The sequence below is a fragment of the Nasonia vitripennis genome (assembly GCF_009193385.2).
Source record: "Nasonia vitripennis strain AsymCx chromosome 2 unlocalized genomic scaffold, Nvit_psr_1.1 chr2_random0010, whole genome shotgun sequence".
Taxonomy (NCBI): Eukaryota; Metazoa; Arthropoda; class Insecta; order Hymenoptera; family Pteromalidae; genus Nasonia; species Nasonia vitripennis.
Window position 1 is genome coordinate 1,192,232 of NW_022279617.1, and position 11,484 is coordinate 1,203,715.

At 36.5% G+C, this 11,484-nt stretch overlaps 1 protein-coding gene across 3 annotated transcripts; it reads right to left on the bottom strand.

The window, feature by feature from the left end:
• Positions 1–2,791: 2,791 nt before the first annotated feature.
• LOC103316108 (protein PFC0760c-like) lies at positions 2,792–10,450 on the bottom strand. Of its 3 annotated transcripts, XM_031925423.1 has the most exons (13): positions 10,181–10,379; positions 9,812–9,916; positions 9,000–9,042; positions 6,202–6,661; positions 6,097–6,138; positions 5,948–5,989; positions 5,828–5,869; positions 5,612–5,750; positions 5,362–5,536; positions 4,634–5,295; positions 4,181–4,386; positions 3,429–3,533; positions 2,792–2,944 (listed from the first exon to the last, which is right to left on the bottom strand). In XM_031925423.1, exons 6-10 carry the CDS (start codon positions 5,983–5,985, stop codon positions 4,637–4,639), a joined length of 1,053 nt encoding a protein of 350 aa, XP_031781283.1. In that variant the 5' UTR covers positions 5,986–5,989; positions 6,097–6,138; positions 6,202–6,661; positions 9,000–9,042; positions 9,812–9,916; positions 10,181–10,379; the 3' UTR covers positions 2,792–2,944; positions 3,429–3,533; positions 4,181–4,386; positions 4,634–4,636. The 3 variants fall into 3 exon arrangements, with proteins under 3 accessions (XP_031781283.1, XP_031781282.1, XP_031781281.1); XM_031925422.1 differs by lacking the exons at positions 9,812–9,916; positions 10,181–10,379 and having other exon boundaries at positions 4,181–5,295; positions 9,000–9,356; XM_031925421.1 differs by lacking the exons at positions 2,792–2,944; positions 3,429–3,533; positions 4,181–4,386; ... (3 more) ...; positions 5,828–5,869; positions 5,948–5,989 and having other exon boundaries at positions 6,202–9,042; positions 10,181–10,450.
• Positions 10,451–11,484: the final 1,034 nt, after the last annotated feature.

Sequence of the window (11,484 nt, forward strand, 5' to 3'; positions counted from 1 at the left end):
AACTGAGATCAATCAAACAAAGTCAAGTTTATTATATTTAATTGTAATAAAGCGAGAAACAATCTCTTAAGATAATTACTACGTAACTTGCCATGCCCGTTTCATTTTGTTTATTGGTGACCCTGCTAAAAAAAGTTAATAGAAATTCATAGAAATCAATAGGATTTTTTATCGACTTTGAGTCTAACTTTTAATACCATTTTTTGCATTAGACCTGGATAAAACGCGATAACATCGATATAAGTCGATAAAATTCTATATGAAAAAATGATGATGATTCTATATGAAAAAATGATGATGATTCTATATGAAAAAGTGATTTTTCACATAGAATTTTATCGACTTATATCGATGTTATCACGTTTTGTTAAGTTCTGATGCAAAAGATGGTATTAAAAGTTAGACTCAAAGTCGATAAAAAATCTTATTGATTTCTATCAACTTCTATTAACTTTTTCAAGCAGGGGAACAACTAAAATTTTCTTTTTATGTATTAGAAGGTCATACAATCACCATAAGTTCGTTGCGGAATATATCAAACTCGCCAAACCTTTTACTTTTTCTAAAGTTAATTTTTTTTAGAGATTTCGATCCTTTTTAGTAAATTTTTTTGAGTATTTCATATGCGACGTCGTAAAAATAAAATACAAGCATCTTTAGAACTCACTGATTATTCTGATATACACCACCCTCGAATTATTTCGGCACCGAGACACCAAAAACCACGGTGCGAAATACCCAGACCACGTCATCGTCCACCCTGTACACCTTCCTCGAATGATTTTTATACCTAGACACCAATAACCACTAAGCGCGCCACCTAGACCTCGCCATTGGCCGCCCTGTACCTCTATATTAATAATTATTATAAAAACACTTCTGAAATTTCCATTATTTATCTTAGAATATTCATATAAACTATATAAAGTGATAAATATAATTATATTTTATGTATGATTTGATTAGGTGTTCGAAACGTGCAACAGCACAAATAGCTCAGGTAGTAAGACATTGGATTGTCAAGTGGAGGACAGGGGTTCAAGTCTTAATAAGGAAAATTTTTTTCTATTTTTTGCGATTTATTTATTTGAATTATCAATATCATCAACTATTTTATAATTATTTAGATGAAAAATAAACAATTTATTTCAATATAAACAAATATTTAAGTTTTATGAGTGATTTCTGACGTGATTATACACGTGATATATCACGTGATAAATCACGCCAAATAATCACGTGATATATCATGCGATTAATTACGTGATTTTTTCGCCAGGGGCTCCGTTTGCTTCTTAAACTCGCCTTTGTGGCGCTACCGCGCCACTTGATTAATAATAGTTAAGAATAGTTATTGTATTCATGTATTAATTTGCATTAATTAAGTTTACTTCTTTTATAATTAAATTATTTAATTTATTTACTTTATTTTTATGATATATTTGGTATGAAATATCGTATTAAAGGCTATTCTCATATTGGCGCGCGAAATAGTATATTACGATACTAGTGTCGCAAAGTAGTTTCACCCTCGTGGGGACAATATTGCCCGAACGAAGGGAGGGTGATAAGTCCCCACGAGGGTGAAATTCATTTTCCCCCCTAGTATCGTACGATATTTTATGAAACAACGTGCATATACCGAGATTTAGCGAGTGCATTTTTGCTCGAGCGTGACTTAAATCGCAGTTTATGCCACGGCGTGTCATTAAAATTGTAATTGATAGCGATATTTACACCGTTACAAACAAATTAAACCCAAAAATAGAACTACATATTGCGTCATTTATTTTATCTTGTGAAATAGATCTATAAACCTCTTACTTCTTCTGAGTGCTTTTGTCTTACTTCGTTGCTGCTTTGAGTTACTGTATGAATCGCATCACATATCTATGTCTAAATTATAAATTATAATCTATACCCACTCCATATCTTACTCCATGCTTTACACTGCAATATTGGTAATATTGGAAGGAAGGAAAAATGATGGAGTATGGACCGGAGATGATCATTGAGGGAAGAATATACATTTAAATCTGGCGATCAACTTCAATCCTTGTTCTTATACACCCTAGTAGAAATAATTGGGTGTGCCAAAGTATGCTAAAGTGTGTCAAAGTGTGCCAAATTGTGCCAGTGTGCCATACTGTGCCAAAGTGTACCAAAGTGTACCAAAGTGTGCCAGTGTTCAAATTCGGAAATTTGCTGCACTTTGGCACACTTTGGCACATTTTGACACACATGGGTTTTTCGGAAACAAACATCTCTTTTTTGACAAAGGATGGCACAGTATAGCACAGTTTGGCACGGTATGGCACAGCATGGCACACTTTATTACACTTTGGCACACTGTGGCACACTTTGGCACACTTCGGTATACAGTGAGATATATCCAGCCGCCCGCGCGCCAAAACATTGCCACTGCACGATGCCGTCATATCGACGGCACGCGTGGAGCTTGAAGTCCCGCAGTTATAGAACGTAACAAGAACCCATGGGCCCCCAAACCGCAAGGCTCGGCACAATGACGGCAACACGACGACATTCATGCCGCACGCGAGATTGCCAGGTGCCCCGGCTTTTGACCGTCATATGACGAGCATGTGCCAGAGCGCTGTGCCCGCACGCAATGCTCAGGGTACGCTACATTCGTGCTGCAAATATGCGGGCATTTTGCACATTATATGCGCGCATTGTGCCGGCATTTTGCAAAATGAAATTTTTATTTTGAGCACGCGCACCGGCTGTATGCGGATTTATTTTTGTTATTAAAATTAAAAATAAACTATTATTAATAAAATAATCAAAATTTATTTCTGGAATATACATATTAATAAATGTAATACATAATAATTACAATAATTATATATCAAAACACGTATTTGAATTTTTTCTTCCTGTTAATTGCTTGCTCATAGTCCTGCTGCCTATAGTCCTTTGGTTCCTGTAAAAATTCAAAATACAAATTAGTAATTTATAAATAGATATTATTTAAAATATAATGAGAAGGATTGTATACATAATTTCCAGTCTGTTGAATGAATCAGGTTTGATAAATTCATTTTTTTCAACATTTTTTAAAACTGATGTATCGTACAGACTTAAAATTTTGTGTTGAAGCCCTCTGAGTGTATTCCAATTCATATCTATTCTTTCATGACATTACACCAAGTAGAAGGTATACTTTTATGAAAACCAGTGTCGCTAACGGTACTTTTTTAGTACCAGATCCACCTTCTGCTTGGTGTAATTTAATAAAAGAATAGATATAACTCAGAATATACTCAGAAGGCTTGCATACAAAATTTCAAATCTGTACGATACATGAGTTTTGAAAAATTAAAATGTTCAGCTTAAGAACATTGAAAAAAAGTAATTCATGAAAAATTACCCATCGTACAAACTTAATGAAAAGTGCAGATGTTTACCTGAAAATGAAGAACAGTGTTCCAAGGATAATTGAACCGAGGATACGGTTTCCTCTCCTCTGATGATCCTTGAAGCACTAAGGTAGTAGTTGCAGGTGTATGTACCTGCAGAAAATAACATAAAATAATTAGTTTTTTGAAAGAAGAAGGTGTATCTGGTACTCAAAAAGTGCATTTTCCGGGAGCACTTCTGATAAAAGTGTATCTTCTGCTTGGCGTAATCTTATAAAAGAATAGATATGATTAAGAATACACTTGGAGGGCTTGCATATAAAATTTCAAATCTGTACGATGGATCTGTTTAGTAAAATTAAAATTTGGAGATTAATAAATGTTGGAATTAAGAAATTTATGAAAACTGATCTATCGTATAGACTTGAAATTTAATATGCAAGCCCTCTGAGTATATTCTAAGTCATATATATTTTACCTGACATTACACCAAGCCGAAGGTGCATCTGGTACTCAAAAAGTGCATTTTCCGGGAGCACTTCTGATAAAAGTGTATCTTCTGCTTGGCGTAATCTTATAAAAGAATAGATATGATTAAGAATACACTTGGAGGGCTTGCATACAAAATTTCAAGTCTGTACAATGGATCTGTTTAGTAAAATTAAAATTTGGAGATTAATAAATGTTGGAATTAAGAAATTTATGAAAACTGATCTATCGTACAGACTTGAAATTCAATATGCAACACTTCTGAATGTATCATGATTAATAAATGACATATTACAAAAATTATTACTTACAATTATAAGGGTGATTGCCTGATGTTATTCGTCTTATTGATTCTGCCGTTGTCCTTGCTACTCCTGAAACGAGAAAAATTTTCAAAAAGAAACATTTATAACAAGATAAAAATATAAATTGATGCGATTATACTTATCTTATTTCAATGTTTTCCATGTGTAAGGGACCTCGTATCCTTGCCTTGTCGATGATTTAGAAGAGGGACCTGAAAAAATAAAATTCCATTTGTCGTGATTTGTATATTATTTTTTAGAGTGAGTGAGAGGGGCCCCTGTCCTCGCCCCTCTCGTGTGAGGCTCAACCACAGCAATCAGCCCCTCCAACGCTCGTTAACATTTTTTAAGACTACATTAAATATGAAATATAAAAAAAGTTAAATGTAAAAAATGTGAACGAGCGTTCAACCTGAAAAAATATTAAATTAAATGCATAGTAATGTAAATAAGAAAAACCCATTAATCTGCAAACATGTCTTGCGTCTCGTCCTCTTGGTACTCTCCGCGGTCGTCCTGGCCTCTGTAGTTGTTGTGGTCCTGGCCTTCTCCTCCGTAGTACACGTCCTGGACTTCCAAAACGTCGTCGTGGTCCTGGTCTGCGTATTTTTCATCGTCGTTCTGACCGCCGTAGCCGCCGTCGTCGTCCTGACCGCCGTAGCCGCCGTCGTCGTCCTGATCGACGTAGACGACGCCGTTGTCACCGTTGTCCTGACCTTCGAAGTTGTCCTCGTTCTGGCCTCTGTAGTTGCCGTGGCCCTGGCCTCCTCCGTTGTAGTCCACGTCCTGATGACCTTCCAAAACGTCGTCGTGGTCCTGGTTTCCGTAGTTGCCGTCGTCGTTCTGACCGCCGTAGCCGCCGTAGTCGCCGCCGTTGTCACCGTTGTCCTCGATGGGAGCTACGTTGTCGTTCCTCTCCAGTTGGTCGTTGCGTTGCTGCCACTGTTGCTGGCAGGGCCTTCGAGGTTGTGGTTGCAACGCGATAATATCCTCATTGAAGGTTGGCTGTTTTCTCTTCCTTCTATAACCCTCCTTAGCACTTTCCAGGGCCTTTGTCATGGCCACGGAAAACTGATCCTCTGTCGGCTTCGTCAGCGTGATCGGGTTTAACGGCATAGCTTCTGTAAATATATAATATAAATTGTTAATTTGTAAAATAAATAATATTTGTAAGAAATTATTCATACCTGCGCAAGCTTTCGCGAACTTTGTGCTCTTCAAAGCCATCAGATGGTCGTTCGTTTTGGAGCCGTGCCATGTCAAATTCCTGAAGAGGTCCTCGTCGATAATAAAGCAGTTCTTGATGAATTTAGCTGCTGTATCCGTTGGGTTCAACCCTTTTATGTAGTCGAGGTAGTCAACCTGCAAACAATCAATTAATTAAGTAATAGAAAAAAAAAATACAAATGAAAGTTTAGATTCAATATATGTACTTACAAGGTGTCGAAATTTCTCTTCACTGCAATTGTCAAAGGCTACGAGGTCAGCGGTTGACTTGAAAGGAAGGGAGGCAGGTCGCGTTGTTGCCCTTCTGTTATTATTCCTGGTAATATTAGCCAATATCTCGTGCATCGATCTACAAAGATCAATTAATTTTCAAACCTACTACAGTATATATTTGAAAATATAACGTAGGATTGAAAATCATTTTACCGAGCTACTTGCTCCACGCTCTTGATGCCTTGTTTGATGTCACTGAAAGTAAAACATGTAAATTAATCAACTTTATAATGATTAAATATACGATTAAAATGAAATAAAAGTAATACGTACCTGGCAGTTTTCTCCAAGTTGGCGAGTCTGGTATTCATAGCGCTGTAAATTAATAATATATAAGTTAATAATATATATATGAAATAGTTAAAAAAAATGGAGTTATTATTAGATATATTAAATTATTGTTACGATAGTATTTCACGTACTTGTTTGAGCCTTCCAACTTGGCAATTTTTCGATTTAAAAAGCTGAAAATGAAATTTATTATTTTATTAGGATATACAGCGGTAAATAATGATATCGAATCTTACTCGATTTTGCTGTTGAGTTGTTGGATCGCCACAGAATCCTGCTGCACCACTACATTTTGTCTCGCTAATGATTGGCCGCGGCTCTGATCACGAGACGTTGATGCTGTAAAATAAATAATAATAATATTACAATAAATGGACAATCTATCTATACAAAGAATATTATAGTCGTATAAAATATTTTTAAACGCGGTTGAAATTGCGTGAAAGATTGAGATGTCGATGATGGTCGTGCTGGTGCTGTTGGTCGTGCTGCTACTGCTGGTCGTGGTCGGTACGGTCCAGGCGTCTTGGAGATCAATGACTGGGATTGATAATTGCTCGGTTGAGCTGTCGACTTGTAGCGTTGACCTTTTGAAGAAGGTGCAGGTTTAAAGCCTTCTTTGAGGGACTGCATACTTCTATTCAAATTCGCAGCAGCTTTGCGAGGAGAAATAGAACCGGAGTTTTTCGAATTCATCTGAAATATTGATGGATGATAATAATGGAAAAAAAGTAATTGACATTATTATGAAAAATATGGAATAATGATAGAAAAGGAAATTTTATAACCGAGCGGATAGGATTTTAACTACGGTGCAATACGTTGAAGAGATGCGATCGTCAGCTGACCAGTACGGCATTCTGAAACACTTGTCAACCACTCGTTCGAGTTTGACAATAGTTATTTGACGATTCAGATTAGAACAACGAAAAATTCCAACCAAAGAGGAGCTACAAGGAAGATCAAAAATATCCTCAATGTTGCTAAAAAGATTGATTACCAGATGACATCCCTGATCTTTTAATTCGATGACATTTCTTATGATGCCTATCGAACCATCGTCCAGCATGACCGTACTATCTTTTTTTATAATTGATAAATGAGTCGAGCCTTTTACAACCTTCTTGTACTGCATGCATTCTCCACAACCAAGAATAAGAGGACCTCTCAAATGATTGGAAATATAACTTAAGTGACCTGGATCGACAAATTTTTTGGATGAAGTGCGGCAATTTTCAGCCAGTCTCCTGGAAATTTGCTGCAAATGCTGATCGTTCTTACGACATAATTTCCGACAAAAGGACATGTTATTCTCGTACGGAAAAGCGGAGAAATTATCCAAAGGACCATAACGTTTTACGTCATCTGGTAAATGCAACAATGTGTGAACATTGTACGAAAGAAATTCAATGCCGTATACATCCGAGGCAGTCTCCACGAACAATTTGATACATTTTTCAGCAAAATCAATGGACTCCATAGAGACAACCGGATTTGCGAGGATTCGAATTGCTGTACTAAGCAGAATGAAATGCTTGTACATAGCAGGGTTCATAAGTCCTCGAAAAATTACTGGACCACTGTAGAGAAGAATCTGACGGTACTCGGTGGCTTTAAACTGGCCATGCCTTAGAATATTGACAGGCTTCCGAGCGAAATCCGACGGACAAAAGTTTTTCACGTGCTCCAGTCTATTATCCAAAATTTGTAGACTGCACTTATCAGCGATTTTTGCTGATGCAATAAATCTACCGTCGATCAATCCTTGTAAAATTTTTTCCATTACACCGATACATACCTGGTGCATGTAATCGAAAACCGTGCTACCAACTAAATCAAATGGAAGATTAGCGAGAGCGCAATCTTCATCTTTGTGATGATCTAAATCTAATTTAGAACGATACTCTTCATCCGTGCGAAGTCTGTGATCTGTCCCCCTGTAAACCATAACACCAGCTCTAACGTGTTCACCCCTGACCCAACACCTTGAACAGGGTGCTCGTGAATTATGGCTACGATGTCCTAGAGTAAAAGCGCGAGCAAGAGCGTCAGCGATGAAGCATCTTAAAACAACTTGCTTAATTCCATTCAAGAAATTCAACCCATTACGAATGATGGAATCGACTTCGTCAACAAAATATTGAAAGAAAATTAAGGCACTCGTGGGTTTGGATGAACCTTTGAATATTCCAATTGTTTGTGGAGCACTGCCGGAAATATTCGCCACCCTGATCTGTATCGGCCACATTAATATTTTTCCATTTTTATCGAGAGATGCCTCATCGGTGCTGAAGTCAATTTCAAGAGCACCAGCTGGATGCAAACGCAAAGAAGTGGACGATATAATTGAGCAAATGGCCTCCTGGACGCCCAAGTGCAAATATTCTCCTCCAGCTACTTTCTTTATACAAGCCGAATGAGCTGGCGTGCGCAATATCGTTCTAGGATCCACGTGAAGCCCAGTGAAACAAGCATGACTTTTGAGGAGTCGCAAAATAGTTCCAGCTTGCTGATGGTTGATGTTATTCTCTGTGAATAGTGTACGTAATTTAGCTTCGAACTGCTCCACGTTCTCAAATCCTACGGATGAACAATCTGATAAACGATCAGATGAAGAATCAACATCCCTCACATCATCGAAAAGAGAACGAGAATCGTTCGATACTATAGAAGGAGCCCTAGCCACCGCCTGCTGCTGCTCCTGCTGCTGCTGCACATCATCATAACGATCAGCATGTAATTCAGGAAGAAGCGAAGCAAATCCTAAATCGCTTTCAAGAGCAGGCTCATCTACGCCTGGCAAACTGTTTGTAAAATAATCCGATCGTGCTCTCTGCATCAACCTATTTATACGAGCTCGATGATCCGGCGTACAATCGAATAAATTTTTTCTCGAACGAATACCTTCGAGCCGGTACATTTTTCGTACCGTTAACACAATGCAATATGAACGCAATATAATTATAAGAGAATGAGCAACTTTATGATGGTATACAACCGAATGAGTCGAGATCAATCCAGAAATCGGTAGTACCTCTCTACCGCTGTCTGTTGCTCAAAAAGTCCAGAAGCTGTACCTACGAAACAAAATACATTGATATAATGACAGTTTCTTTCAAATAAAATAAACAATTTATAAGTATCAACACATAAATTCTAGTACCTTCAATATATAAATTTGAATTTTACACATTTTATCCACCGTAGAGACTTGAAATTAAGTATGCAAGCCCTCTCACTGTATTCTGATTTATATATTTTCTATCATGACATTACACCAAGTAGAAGGTATTCTTTTATGAAAACCAGTCTCGCTAACAGTACTTTTTTAGTACCAGAACCACCTTCTGCTTGGTGTAATGTCATGAAAGAATAGATATTTCTTAGAATGCACTCTGAGGTCTTGCATATAAAATTTCAAGTCTGTACGATGGATCTGTTTCAAGATATACAATTTTTTCATCATATTTTAGGTCAACATTTGATTTCTTTGAAACAGGCTCATCCAACAAACATGAAATTGTATATTCAAGCACCCTGAGTGTATTCTAAGTTACAGATATTCTTTCATGACTTTTCATTTTACACCAAGGAGAAGGTAATCTTTTATGAAAACCAGTGTCGCTAACGGTACTTTTTTAGTACCAGATCCACCTTCTGCTTGGTGTAATCTTATAAAAGAATAGATATAACACAGAATACACTCAGAGGGCTTGCATACAAAATTTCAAATCTGTACGATGGATGAGTTTTAAAAAATTAAAATTTTGAGCTTAAGAACATTTAAAAAAAAATTCATCAAAAATTACACATCGTACAAACTTAATAAAAAATGCAGATGATTACCTGAAAATGAAGAACAGCGTTCCAAGGATAATTGAACCGAGGATATGGTTTTCTCTCCTCTGATGATCCTTGAAGCCCTAACGTAGGAGTTGCAGGTGTATGTACCTGCAGAAAATAACCAAAAATAATTAGTTTTTTGAAATCAATGAAAAAAATAAGATTTCTCATTTTGCTATAAAATAAAATACAATTAGTATAATATATATTGATCTTTCATATCTTTACACCAAGCAGAAGGTGTATCTAATACTTAAATAAAGTATTTTTTGCGGAAACGCTTCTGATGAAAGTTGACCTTCTGCTTGGCGTAATCTCATAAAAGAGTATAAATGAAGTAATTTGTTAATAAAGATTGTTTTTTTAACTTACCTAAAATGTTAATAAAAAAATCCTTCCAGCGCAATTTAGCCCAGGAGATGGTGCTGTGCCCCTTGAAGCCTCTTTTTCTGGATCCTTTGGAGCACATAAATAAACAAATTTGTTATTTTTCTTAGCATACACGACCACGTGTAACAACTTTCGTACCTTATCGTAGAAGTATTTGGAAAAGCAAATTCCTACGAAAAAAAGGAGATTAAATGGAAATAAAAATTATTAATATATAATAAAAAAAAATGAAAAATAATATTGAAAAATGGAATAAGGTTATCGAAAGAATTTCGGCAAAATTCAGCGATTATACAGCAAGTCAATCTTCTCTCGTAGCAAGACAAAGGAAGAGTGAATTCAACAATGCCCTTATAAATTTCGTTTGTTCAAAAGAAGTGAATAGCGATCGGTCTATACATATATCTATAGTAAGCGCATCGTAATGAATATTTGGTTTGTTATGAATATTTGGTTGTTATCGATAGGCTTACATGGTTATTAGAATGTCTTTATGACGCACAAAAATTATTTGACATATTCTGGTGCATATATGTGAAAATTAACCTAGATACAGTATTTATTTTTAGCTTGCTCATCGCTGAGCAGTCTGTTTTAATAAGCGCTTCAATTTTCTTATATACTATCAATCTAACTGTAAATGGTTATGTATTATACAAGTTATATTGTCAAAAGTATAAAATTGAAACGGACTTAATTGTATTTGATTATGTATTAGGGCGTTGTCCATGATAGTACGCAGCTTGGCTTATTCGTAATTGATAATCATAGTTATAGTTAAAATATAGAGCGGATAAGAATTTTCTTTTTTTTTTTTTTTTTTTATTCTTGATTCCGCTCGGCGCGTTTTCTCTCTCGTGAATACCTGCTCATCTGCTCTAGCATAAGGAGAGACCCTTGCTGTTTGACAAAGCGATTTATTGCTCCGTTCGAACGCCGCCGATAGATTATACAGCCGATTGTGATTATGATAGCTATAGATATTACGGCTGAAGTTAAGGACCACCCGAAGATTGCAGTTGTGCTGCCCAAATTTTCGAGCTCGAGGGCGGTCGCCTTCCTGTGCGCGATTTCACGTGCTTTACTTGCGATCTCGTGTAATCTCGCCCCTGCTTTTAGGTTTTCTAACTTGACCCCGTGCAAGCTTTTTACCCGATTCGCTGCTTCGGATGCGATTGCGTTTCTGAATTCCGCTTCGGCAATTTCTGATTCGTTTAGAAGCTTAATTACTTCGGATACATTAAACTCTATAGTTTCGAATTTTGATTGATTTGAGTTAGTCGAGA

What these genes read in the sequence shown, in the direction of transcription:
- LOC103316108 (XM_031925421.1), bottom strand. Translation starts at nt 8,885, where the DNA reads ATGTACCGGCTCGAAGGTATTCGTTCGAGAAAAAATTTATTCGATTGT.